Raw genomic sequence first — 12,868 nt, 5'->3', positions numbered from 1 at the left:
CAACCACTCCATGAATATTCATTGGAAATTCAAGGAAATCAGTCCTGAACATTCATTGGAAGGACTGATCCTGAAACTAAAACTCCAATACTCTGGCCATCTGATGGGAAGAACCGACTCATTGGAAAAGACCCTGATGCTGGGAAAGATTGAAGCCGGGAGGAGAAGGGGACGACAGAGGATGTGATGGTTGGATGGCATCACCAACTCGATGGACATAAGTTTGAGTAAGCCCCGGGAGTTGGTGATGGACAGGGAAGCCTGGCATGCTGCAGTTCACGGGGTAACAAAGAGTCGAACCTGACTGAGCAACTGAACTGAACTGACTGACTGATGGTGAATATAAAATATCTGTAATAACACAGTAGCATGACATCTCATGGGGGTTCCCAGATAGTGTTAGTGGTAAAGAAACTGCCTGCCAATGCAGGAGACACAAGAGATGCTGGTTTGACCCCTGAGTACAGAAGATCCCCTGGAGGAGGGCAGGGCAACCCACTCCAGTATCCTTGCCTGCAGAATTCCATGGACAGAGGAGCCTGGAGGGCTGCAGTCCATGGCGTCGTAAAGAGTCACACACAACTGAAACAACTTAGCATGCACACAGAATGACATCTCATAGTAATTCCTTTTTTTCTACTGGCTGTAACCCTCAAATAACTTGAGATCATATTTTTCATAAATGGTACAGTGTGTCATTTTCTCGTTTTTAACTACTGGGACATTATGATGGTTACAATATGGATTGCATAGGAGTATTGATGAGAGTTACCTTCACTGCTCCATGATATTGCTGCCTTGGCAACAAACAGAGATCATTCTGTCGTTTTTGAGATTGCATCCAAGTACTGCATTTTGGACTCTTTTGTTGACTCTGATGGCTACTCCATTTCTTCTAAGGGATTCCTGCCCACAGTAGTAGATATAATGGTCATCTGAGTTAAATTCACCCATTCCAGTCCATCTTAGTTCGCTGATTCCTACAATGTCGACGTTCACTCTTGCCGTCTCCTGTTTGACCACTTCCAATTTGCCTTGATTCATGGACCTAACATTCCAGGTTCCTATGCAATATTGCTCTTTACAACATCGGACTTTGCTTCTATCACCAGTCACATCCACAGCTGGGTATTGTTTTTGCTTTGGCTCCATCCCATCATTCTTTCCGAGGCTGGGGGCGGCGGCCCAGAGGAGCTACCCCGTGCCTGAGGTCAGGGTTGGCGACCGAGAGGATCTACCCCGCAGCTGAGAGGAGCTACCCCACGTCCAAGGAGTGGCGGCTGCGAGGGCACAGGAGGACCGAGAGGAGCTACTCCACATTCAAGGTCAGGAGGGGCGGCCGTGAGGAGATACCCCTCATCCAAGGTAAGGAGCAGTGGCTGCACTTTGCTGGAGCAGTCCGTGAAGAGATACCCCACGTCCAAGGTAAGAGAAACCCAAGTAAGACGGTAGGTGTTGTGAGAGGGCATCAGAGGGCAGACACACTGAAACTATAATCACAGAAAACTAGCTAATCTGATCACACGGACCACAGCCTTGTCTAACTCAATGAAACTAAGCCATGTTGCGTGGGGCCACCCAAGATGGACGGATCATGAGAGGTCTGACAGAATGTGGTCCACTGGAGAAGGGCATGGCAAACCACTTCAGCATTTTTGCCTTGAGAACCCCATGAACAGTATGAAAAGGCAAAAAGATAGGACACTGAAAGATGTACTCCCCAGGTTGGTAGGTGCCCAGTATGCTACTGGAGATCAGTGGAGAAATAACTCCAGAAAGAATGATGGGATTAACATATACACACTACTTATTATCAGCTAGATAATCCAAAAGGACCTACTGAATAGCACAGGGAAGTCTACTGAACACTCTGAAGAACCTATATGGGAAAAGACATCAAGAAGAATAGATACACGTCTATGTATAACTGAATCACGTTCCTGTAAACCTAAAACAGGCACAACAACGGAAATCAACTCTACTCCAATAGAATATAAAAATGAAATAACGAAGGAAAAAAAGCGCGGAGCATGAAGAAATGCTGCTTCCTTGTGGCAGCTCCGGTAACTGCAACTGAAAACCTGGTGCTGATGATTCACCAGGCCAGGAGGACGTAAGGAAAAAACCCCTGTCAACAGATGTCCTAGGGCAGGTCCTGGAAGGAGAATTCAAAACAGGGCAGGGGGTCAAGAGGCCAATCTCCAGAGGTCAGTTTTACTCACACTGTTGTTGTTATTATTGTTTTACATCTCATGAAAATGCTTCAACATCATGAAATCTTAAAGAAATCCAAGTCAAAATTACAATGAGGTACCACCTCACACTTCCCTCATAGCTCAGCTGGTAAAGAATCCATCTGTGATGCAGGAGACCCCGGTTCGATTCCTGGGTCTGGAAGATCCCCTGGAGAAGGGGAAGGCTACCCACTCCAGTATTCTGGCCTGGAGAATTCCATGGACTCCTCCATGGGGTCGCAAAGAGTCGGAAACAACTGAGCCACTTTCACTTTTCACTTTCTCACACCATTCAGAATGGCCTTTGTCTAAAAGTCTACAAACAATAAACGCTGGAGAGATTGTGGAGAAACGGGAACCCTCCTACCCTGGTGCTGGCCAGGTAAACTGTTGAAGAGCCAGGCTGGAGGATGGGGTGGAAGTTCCTTAAACAGTGAAAAGAGAATGCAATTATGTCACTCCCTCACCTCTTCTCACTTTCGTCTCTGCAATCCCTCTCTGTGCTTTTTCAGTGTTTTAAATTATTGAGACTTTCAATGGCTAAGTCAAAGATCTCTCTTGGTAAATGTTACACTGCACTTGAAAATATGTGGGCTATTTTCAAGTATCTTTTGATGTTGATTGCTAACATAATTCCACAGTAATAAGAAAACAGCTTCTGTATGATTTCAATCCCTTTAAACCATGAAATTTTTGCACCTTGTTTCATGTCCCTAGGTATATTCCAGTGTCTCCTAGTTTATCGTCTATGGGAACTTTAATAGAATTTGCACCCTGCTGCTGTGTGAAAATTGTATAATTTTTTAAAAAATAAATCTTAATTATGTTGAACCGGTTTACAGTGCTTTTCAGGTCATCACTGACTCGATGGACACGAGTTTGAGGAGACTTCAGGAAATAGTGAAGGATGGGAAAGCCTGGAGTGGTGCAGTTCATGGAGTTCCAGAGTTGGACACAATTTAGTGGCTGAACAACAACAACATCAACAACAACAACAAACACCCTTCTATTTCTGTCTGCTCATTCTATTAATTTTTGGAAGTGTGATAGTGAAATTCCAATTAAAAATCTTAATTTATCTACTTAGAAAAATAATTGTAATATATAGTGGACCTGTATGTAACTTTGTTCTGTATTTTTCAAGTCTTCTCTAAATGTGTTATCATACTTTAATAATTGAAAAAATAAAAAGAGAAAATAAATTTTAAAAGATGCAGGAAAAAAAAGTGTAAATTTAAAATTATTTCTATAACTACTCACTAAGGCATAACAAATCATAAAATGATCAATAATCAAGAAGGAAAATAAGTTTATAACTTACAAATAGATTATGGGTAATATTAAAACAAACGTATCATTTTATTGGCAATAGATATATGGGAGATTCATATTTGAAGTCAATGCCATATTGTCTTAAATGTACTTAGTTAAAATTGTCATTTACATTCATGAAATATAGGTCAGGTAAAAACAAAATTGAAAGTAACAAATTTGCGGGAACCTATCATTGAAAAGCAATCAAACTCATGGAACAGCTAAACAAGAGAAATTTTTTTGCCCAAAAATCTGAGTACAACTTATATGTTCTATTAAAAAAGAATCCTTCTAAATTATATTTTTTGATTGTGACTGTGCACATGTAGAAAGCAACCATTTTAGACTCTGGCATGGGTTCCAAGCCAGGAGATAATCACAGAAAATGGAAAAAATCATTCCTAAAAAACTCTAATGAAAAATTAAAATGAATAAGCATTTTTATCTTAGTTGAGAAATTTAGCATGTTATTAACAAATTGCTGATATATATAGACAAGATATCAAGGTTGTAACCCTTTCTTTAGAACAAAAGCAATCTTACTTTATAAGTAAAGAAAAAAATTAAAAGTTGTAAAATATGCAAAGAATCACTGACATATCAACTAAATCTTTGTGATTAAATTATACCATGGTTCAAACACCTCTTGAAGGAAGTAGACAAAAAACCTAATGATTACTTTTTGCTAGAAGTAATCTGAAATATATGAACAAAGCATTTTCATAGATCTGGGATACCTGCTAATTATCTCCTTCTTACCAAAATATGTTCATTCAAGCATGTTATATTAGATCTTTTAGATAAAGTCACAGATGATTTTGATACAAAACTGATCAGAATGTGAAAATATAGGAGACCAAGGATTTTTGCTCCTATGGAGCTGAAGGAGCCAAAACAAGCTGAATTTTAACTACATATCTGGTTCATCGGAGAAGGCAATGGCACCCCACTCCAGTACTCCTGCCTGGAAAATCCCATGGACGGAGGAGCCTGGTGGGCTGCAGTCTATGGGGTCGCTAGGGGTCAGACACGACTGAGCGGCTTCACTTTCACTTTTCATTTTCATGCATTGGAGAAGGAAATGGCAGCCCACTCCAGTGTTCTTGCCTGGAGAATCCCAGGGACGGGGGAGCCCGGTGGGCTGCCGTCTATGGGGTCGCACAGAGTCAGACACGACTGAAGCGACTCAGCAGCAGCAGCAGCATCTGGTTCATAAATGGCCATTGTGAATGGCACAGAGGTGAAACAGCCATGTAAGAAATCATAGTTAAGATTGAACTTAAAGCATTATACAGATTTTACAGGTTTAATAGATTACAGATTTTACAGGTTTAATAGATTAGTAAGCCTAGAAAAAAACAATACTTTAGACTATTTATATACTATATATCTAACAGTTTTTTACTTTTCATTCTTGAATGAGTCACATAAATAATTTTAGATCAATAATAATGCTATCCAAAATTGTTTCAAGTATTTGGTCAAATATTCAGGAAATAGTAGAGCTTTGGATTTACTTCAGTGGATCTGAGCTTGGTTTTCTGTAAAAAGAACAAAGGCAGCACACAGACAATTCTAATGGATGTTTTACCCAATTGAGGTAACTGGCAAAAATATCAGGAACAGAAAAAAATGAATCATATAATGTTAACATTTTCATGCACACACACATGCACTACTTAGGAACTGTATACATATTAAGAGTGATAGAGAAAAATTATTCATGTCAATAAAAGCAAGGATAGATTTCCCTGTTTAAATCTTATAATTTATTTCTGGTTGATTCTCTGTGTTTTTTAAACATGCTAGGGCAAAAACACATGACGATATGACATAAATTAGAGCTCTTGCTTCTGAATCTTTTATTCTTTTGAAAATCTCTATCACTGCTACTGCTACTGCTAAGTCTCCTCAGTCATGTCCGACTCTGTGTGACCCCATAGACGGCAGCCCACCAGGCTCCCTCGTCCCTGGGATTCTCCAGGCAGGAACACTGGAGTGGGTTGCCATTTCCTTCTCCAATGCGTGAAAGTGAAAAGTGAAAGTGAAGTCACTCAGTCGTGTCCGACTCTTAGCAACCCCATGGACTGCAGCCTACCAGGCTCCTCCATCCATGGGATTTTCCAGGCAAGAGTACTGGAGTGGGATGCCATTGCCTTCTCCATCTCTATCACTAGTGTTGAGCGCAGAGTTGAACATATATTAGTAATAAGATTTTTGTAAATATTATAGAAAATACAAAGATGTGATAAGAATTCTATTTTTGGAATATGTTGTTGTTCAGTTGCTCAGTCGGGTCCGACTCTGAGACTCCATGGACTGCAGCACGCCAGGATTCCCGGTATTTCTTCATCTCCCGGGTTTTGCTAAAACTCATTTTCATTGAGATGGTGATGCCATCCAGCCAGCTCATCCTCTGTCGTTCCCTTTTCCCGCCTTCAATCTTTCCCAGCATCAAGGTCTTTTCCAATGAGTCGGCTTTTCGCAAAAGGTGGCCAAAGTATTGGAGCTTCAGCTTCAACATCAGTCCTTCCAATGAATATTCAGGGTTGATTTCCTTTAGGATTGACTGGTTTGATCTCCTTGCAGTCCGAGGGACTCTCAAGAGTCTTCTCCAGCAGTAAAGTTCAAAAGCATCAATTCTTTGGCGCTCAGACTTTTTTATTGTCCACCTCTCACATCCATACATGACTAATGGAAAAAACATAGCTTTGAGTATACGGACTTTGTCGGCAAAGTAACGTCCCTGCTTTTTAATATGTTGTCTAGGTTTGTCAGTGCTTTTCTTCCAAGCAGCAAGTGCATTTCAATTTTATGGCTGCAGTCACTGTCCACAGCATTAAATAAAGTCTGTCACTGTTTATATTGTTTCCCCATCTATTTGCCGTGAAGTGATGGAACTGGATGCCATGATCTTCGTTTTTTAAATGTTGAGTTTTAAGTCAGCTTTTTCACTCTCCTCTTTCACCTTCATCAAGAGTCTCTTTAATTCCTCTTTGCTTTCTGCCATAAGGGTGGTGATATCTGCATATCTGAATTTACTGATATTTCTCCCTGCAATTGTGATTCCAGCTTGTACTTCATCCAGCCAGGCATTTCGCATGATGTACTCTGCATATAAGTTAAATAAACAAGGTGATAATATACAGCCTTGACATACTCCTTTCCCAATTTTGAACCAGTCCGTTGTTCCATGTCTGGTTCTAATTGTTGTTTCTTGACCTCCATACAAGTTTAGAAGGGGGCAGGTAAGGTGATCTGATACTCCCATCTCTTTTAGAATATTCCACAGTTTGTTGTGATCTACACAGTCAAAGGCTTCAGTGTAGTCAGTGAAGCAGAAGTAGATGTTTTTCTGAAATTCTCTAGCTTTTTCTATGGTCCAGTTAGTGTTGGCAATTTGATCTGTGGTTCCACTGCCTTTACTAAACCCAGGTTGTGCATCTGGAAGTTCACATACTGTTGAAGCCTAACTTGAAGGATTTTGAGCATTACTTTGCTAGCTTGGGAAATGAGTGCAATTGTGCAGGAGTTTGAATATGAGTGCTGAGTATATTAAAAATGGGAACAATCAGACCTGAGCTTAAGTAATGAAAACTCACAAACTGAAGACCCCTACTAAACACAGGTGAGTGTTCATTTTTCCAAAGCAAACAGAACTAAGAAGACATGGATTTCTCATTAACTGTGGCAGCTTATTCACACTCCTCACTAAATCTTTAAGATTTTTATTAAAGATAAAGAGAAAAAGTAGGAACATCTTAGTGCTGGAATCTCAGAGAACCACCTGAACCAACGGAAATGAGGTGTAATGGGATAAATGTTAGCAGTGATCTGAATCTCTCCTGAAAAAATATCAGTTCTATGCAAATTTCACTTCATATATAACTTCTGATGTTCTGTATATTAAAAGTACAGTTAAGCATGAGTCCTTCCTGCCAATATAGAGAAGATTGTCTCACATTTTTGTTCTCCATCGTTCCCCCAAACTTTCTGTGGAATTCTGGACCGCTGAGGTAATTCTATTTCTAAGGACATTTTCTTAAGCCTTTTCTAAATGTCTGAAGTTGCATCTACATGTGAATTCATCACTAACTTTCCCCTACTTCTCTAAGATCCCAAGACTGAAGCACATCCCAATAGGATTCTCAGAACCTATGCCTCCCTGGGTTGATCTCTCACCAAGGGAATGTTTTCACCAGTTGAGAGTCATTAATTCATGTTGAGAATTCGTAAGACTCCATAGAAAGCCAGGATACAGACAATGCAGAAAAGACTCTAGGACTAAGGGAAATGTAGTCTAAAGAACCGGTCTTCACTATTATAAGAAAAAAAGAAAAAAATAAGTTGGTAACAAATGTCCTAGGCAGAAATATTAGAAGCAGAGAAGTAAAGGTTTGCAGATTCTCAGTCCAGGCATTTCAGGAGGAAAAGCAGACACAGCCCCAGACCCAGGACAGGGCATTTACCAGAGAAGCTGCCATTTCCTCCTCTTCTTCCTCCTGCTCTGCATCTTCTTTGGGAACGTTATGTTGCAAATTCACATCTGTATCTTGAGAAAACACCTTCAAAGGGATCCCCACAGCTCCTTAACCTGCAACCACAACAACTACAGACAGAAGGACCTTGAAAAGCTGAAAAGAGCCACCTCTCCTGTCCTCTGTCTCAGAAGAGATTCAGGAACAATCACTTCCTAATTGGAGACCAGCCTGTGAACTAATTTCTTGACTGTTCTCTTCCCATAGAGAGCTCCTAACCCTCAGCTCACACAGACCATGTGAGCTGACTGACTTCCCTGGTCCAGATCCAGCTAGACCAACCTTGCTGCCTCTCCTTGGACTGAAGCCTGGCCTCAGCTCTCACAAACGGACCAGGAGCCATGTCCTTAACTTGGGCCTCCCCTTAGAATCCCCTGGAGCACTTCCTACACACCACACTGATGCTCTCACAGGACCAACACAGAACTCTGTTGGGAGGGCATCAGTGAGGTCATTTCCTGACACTGGTCACATGATCCTGATGGGAAACCAGATGGAAACCACTTGGCTAAAGATTCTTTTTGAAACATTTCAGTGAATACAAATCACTCAAGGTCAGGGCCCCACTCTAAGAAGTTACGAATCTGCAGGTCTGAGGTGCAGAAATGAGTCTTTAGCAAATATCCCATTTGTTCTGATGTTTCTTCCCCAAGACCCACATTCAGACACCCAGAGCTCAAGCCCTTACACTCAGCACACCTGAGACCTCTCTGTAGGGGAGGATTTAAAATGGGAACTTCTGAGGGAGGTCAAGGCTAGAATCAGGCAGAGAAAGTTCTAGTACTTGGGGTTCAGGCCTTTCTAAGTGACCCTAGGTGAAGTGCTCTGGGCTCCCCAGGCTGAGGGTGGATGGGTCCATTCAAACCAAGAGGAGTAGGATTCTGGTGAGCTCTGAGGGTGTCACTGAAGGGGGGCCTGTGCAGTAGACCCTGGGGTTCAGCAAGATTGCTGATCTCAAGGAAGGGGGTCATCTAGGGGAGGTGCTCACAGGAGTGGCTGGTGTGGGTTCAGGGACCCGCAGGCTGGCTGCTCCCCAGACAGATGCTGAGGCAGCAATAGCATGGAGCAGTTCAGGGAAGCTCTCAACAGTACTCTGTATGATCCTGCTTATTAGAACCATCACAGTGTCCCAGCAGTTACAGAGAGGGGGGGAAAGTACCATGGACAAATGATGGGAAATGTATGATCAAACGATCTGAGGCTTAAGGGCAGTAAGGAAACTAACTGTTACAGATGCCATCCCACTGTGCTACCAAAGAGTTTATTGTTATGTGCTCTTCCCTGCAACCTTAAATAAGATGGGAGAGGTTAATGGTGGTGGTAGGTTAACACTTCATTCATTCACACCAACTTTACCACAAGAAGCCATTCAGTTTTATTGATTAACATGTATGAACATCACACATAGTCAGAATAAAACCTTTTACAGTCCACTGTTTAACTTTGATTAAAAGACATATTACAACCATAAACAATGATATTCATTCCTCTGATATAATGATCTGAGAGTTGTGATTTCTATGGTTACAAAATGGAGGCTAATCATTTAAGAAAGAAGGCTTAACAATAATTACAGAAATTTTCTGGAAAGGGTTTCCCATACATTTTAGGGTATCAGAGGTTATTTGAAATATGTCAAATATTCCTGATTTCTGTGGATATTATAAAATACATCAAAATTTCAGTGAACTGTCATTATATTAACCTTTAAAAGCATAACTTGATAATTTGCATCTTTAGTATGTGGAATTATTCCCTGAACATTTACATCATGGTGACCTATAGGGATGTTTGACATGAATGACAAACACCTCCATTTAGATGTTCACTGTACATGTTACATTACTGTGTCCTTAATCTTCTAATGGAGAAAAATATAAATGATTTCTCCCTAGACAGAAGGGCTTCTCTCATCTTTGAGGTACCAACCATCAAAAACATAAGTTTGCATGCACACTAGAAATGAAGCATATCATGGAGTAATTAGAGAACTGAATTACATTCATTTTCAAATAATCACAAATCATGTCAATATAAACAAGGATACATTGCTAATAATTGTACCTTTCTAAACATCAACCCTTCATCTTGTGATCCACACTAACATATCAATTTTCCATCTGTTTTAATTGTGGATTACTATCTACAGTACTTCTCCTTAAGAGGAACTTCGGAAAACAGGACTGATGTAAAGCTTTCTAGTATGGATTTTCTGATATTTATTTAGATTTCACTTTTCATTAAACCATTTTGTACATTTTTTTTTTTACACATTTCTACATCATTCCATATCTTTCTTATATTAATGGTCTCATGTTTTCTGAAGTGTATGTTTAGGACAAAATTCTTCCATCACTTATTTCATTACCAGGATTTCTCTCCACTATGTGCACTGAGATGCCTATTGAGATGACTGCTGTGCCTAAAGGCTTTGCCACAATCTTTACATTTATAAGGTTTCTCTCCTGTATGAAGTATCTGATGTTGAGTAAAATTTGAATTTCGATTAAAGGCTTTTCCACATTCTTTACATTTATAAGGTTTCTCTCCAGTATGAATGCGCTGGTGTTTAGTAAGAGTTGAGGATTGACTAAAGGCTTTTCCACATTCTTTACATTTATAAGGTTTCTCTCCAGTATGAATTAACTGATGTTGAGTAAAGCCATAGCGCTGACTAAAGGCTTTGCCACAATCGTTACATTTATAAGGCTTCTCTCCAGTATGAATTCGCTGGTGGTTAGTAAGAGTGGAGTTTTTATTGAAGGCTTTTCCACATTCTTTACATTTATAAGGTTTCTCTCCAGTATGAATGCGCTGGTGTTTAGTAAGAGTTGAGTATTGACTAAACTCTTTTCCACATTCTTTACATTTATAAGGTTTCTCTCCAGTATGAATTAACTGATGTTGAGTAAAGCCATAGCGCTGGCTAAAGGCTTTGCCACAATCCTTACATTTATAAGGTTTCACTCCAGTATGAATTCTCTTGTGTTGAGTAAGATTTGAGTTTTTATTGAAGGCTTTTCCACATTCTTTACATTTATAAGGTCTCTCTCCAGTATGAATTCGCTGGTGTTGAGTAAGACCATAGCGCCGGCTAAAGGCTTTGCCACAATCCTTACATTTATAAGGTTTCTCTCCAGTATGAATTCGCTGGTGTCGAGTAAGATTTGAGTTCTGATTAAAGGCTTTGCCACACATTGCACATTTATAAGGTTTCTCCCCAATATGAATTTGCTGATGTTGACTAAGATTTGAGAAACAGATAAACACTTTGCCACATTCCTTACATTTATAAGGTTTCCTACCAGTAGGGATTTGCCGATGTTGACTAAGATTTGAACTCGGATTAAAGGCTTTGGCACATTCTGTGTACTTGAAAGGTTTCCTTCTTGAATGGGTTTTCCTATGTTTACTTAGATTGGATGAGTTACCAAAGACTTTCCCACATTTATTACACTTGTAATGTTTCTGTGGATTCTGAATCCTCTGCTGTTGAATAAGATTTGAAGACTGATTAGAAACTTTACCGTATTCACTACAATTGTAAGTTTTCTCTCCACTATGAGTACTCTTATTTAGAGGAAGACCTGATGTTTGATTAAAAAATTGATTATATTGTGAGTTTTCCCTATCATTTTTAAATTTCTGGTTTTCAGACATATTTAAATATATGTTTAATTGAAGCCTATGCTCAGAGTGGTTTGAATGAGTACTTACAGTAGAGACTGGAGGACCTTCCAGATTTTTCACATTTCCTTTCAGAGAACAATTATGTTTCAAAAAACGATGTAAATTTTTTATGAAAAATTTACACTTCTCAGCAGATGTTGAAGACTGAACTGGATGTTTCTCCCAGTTTGACTTATGTAGCTCATTTCTTTCTGCAGTAATGTCTGCATTATGTGTAACTGTCTCAATTTCTTTATGTCCATGTAAACATCCTCTCTGTCTTTCACATGCCCTTGTATGTTCTGAGTCTTTCATTAATTGCAAGTTTCTGAGGTGAAATCTTTCATATTTTCCTAGGTTTGTTTTTGGGAACAAATCTTCTACCCTTGGTTTCTTTGGCATCAAATCCTGGATGTCTTGAGGAGACATAGCTGAAAGATACCAAATAATAAGTTTTCTTACCTACTATTCTCAGTGAATATCCTTAAAGATTTAGAGAAAATTGATGAATCCTGCACTAGCTTAAAAATAAAATAGAGATGGGAGGATCAAGATGCCAGAGGATTAGGCAGAGGTGGACTTCATCTCTCTCCATAAACTCATCTCTCTCCACAAACGCATCAAGCATACATCAGAAATGGAACACTTCTGACAGAGCCCAGCTGGACACTAGCAGAGGCCTTTGGAAATCTAAAAGGACAAGAAAGATTCCTGCTGAGCCAGGTAGGACAAGAGAAAGAAGAAAAAAGAACAGGAAAGGAAGTGGGATGGAGCCTGAAACCCTGGGGGGATCTGAAGAGAGGAGAGTCTCCAAATCCGGGGAAGCCCCTCACTGGGGCTTGTGTGAACCCAGCTGGGACAGAAGGGGGGCCTCATTCTCTGTGGAAAGAGAACATGGCAACAGTCTGTGGCAGCAGGACAGAGTGAGACCTGTGCACAGGGTACTGACCCCAGCCCTGCCCACCCAGCCTGAGAGGGTGTCCACCGCTGCAGACAAGGGCTGGGTGCTGAAAGGTGGGGTGTGGAGAGCAGACCCCGGCAGAGGACTGCTGTGGGCTGAGGAGACGTCCTGTGGGAATGGCAGGGAGGGAGGAGCTCTGTAAACAGGATGCT

General features: G+C 40.4%; 1 protein-coding gene across 1 annotated transcript; it reads right to left on the bottom strand.

Annotated features, from left to right (window-relative positions):
* Positions 1–9,437: 9,437 nt before the first annotated feature.
* Positions 9,438–12,176, bottom strand: LOC145515115 (uncharacterized). Its single transcript, XM_081514751.1, has one exon. It carries the CDS (start codon positions 12,155–12,157, stop codon positions 10,451–10,453), a length of 1,707 nt encoding a protein of 568 aa, XP_081370877.1. The 5' UTR covers positions 12,158–12,176; the 3' UTR covers positions 9,438–10,450.
* Between the last annotated feature and the right edge of the window lie 692 nt (positions 12,177–12,868).

This window comes from Giraffa tippelskirchi, chromosome 7 (genome assembly GCF_054371585.1).
Source record: "Giraffa tippelskirchi isolate mGirTip1 chromosome 7, T2T-mGirTip1v1.2.pri, whole genome shotgun sequence".
In the NCBI taxonomy this organism is placed as follows: domain Eukaryota; kingdom Metazoa; phylum Chordata; class Mammalia; order Artiodactyla; family Giraffidae; genus Giraffa; species Giraffa tippelskirchi.
Note: the sequence above shows the minus strand (reverse complement) of the source record. Positions and strands in the feature narration are given on the sequence as shown.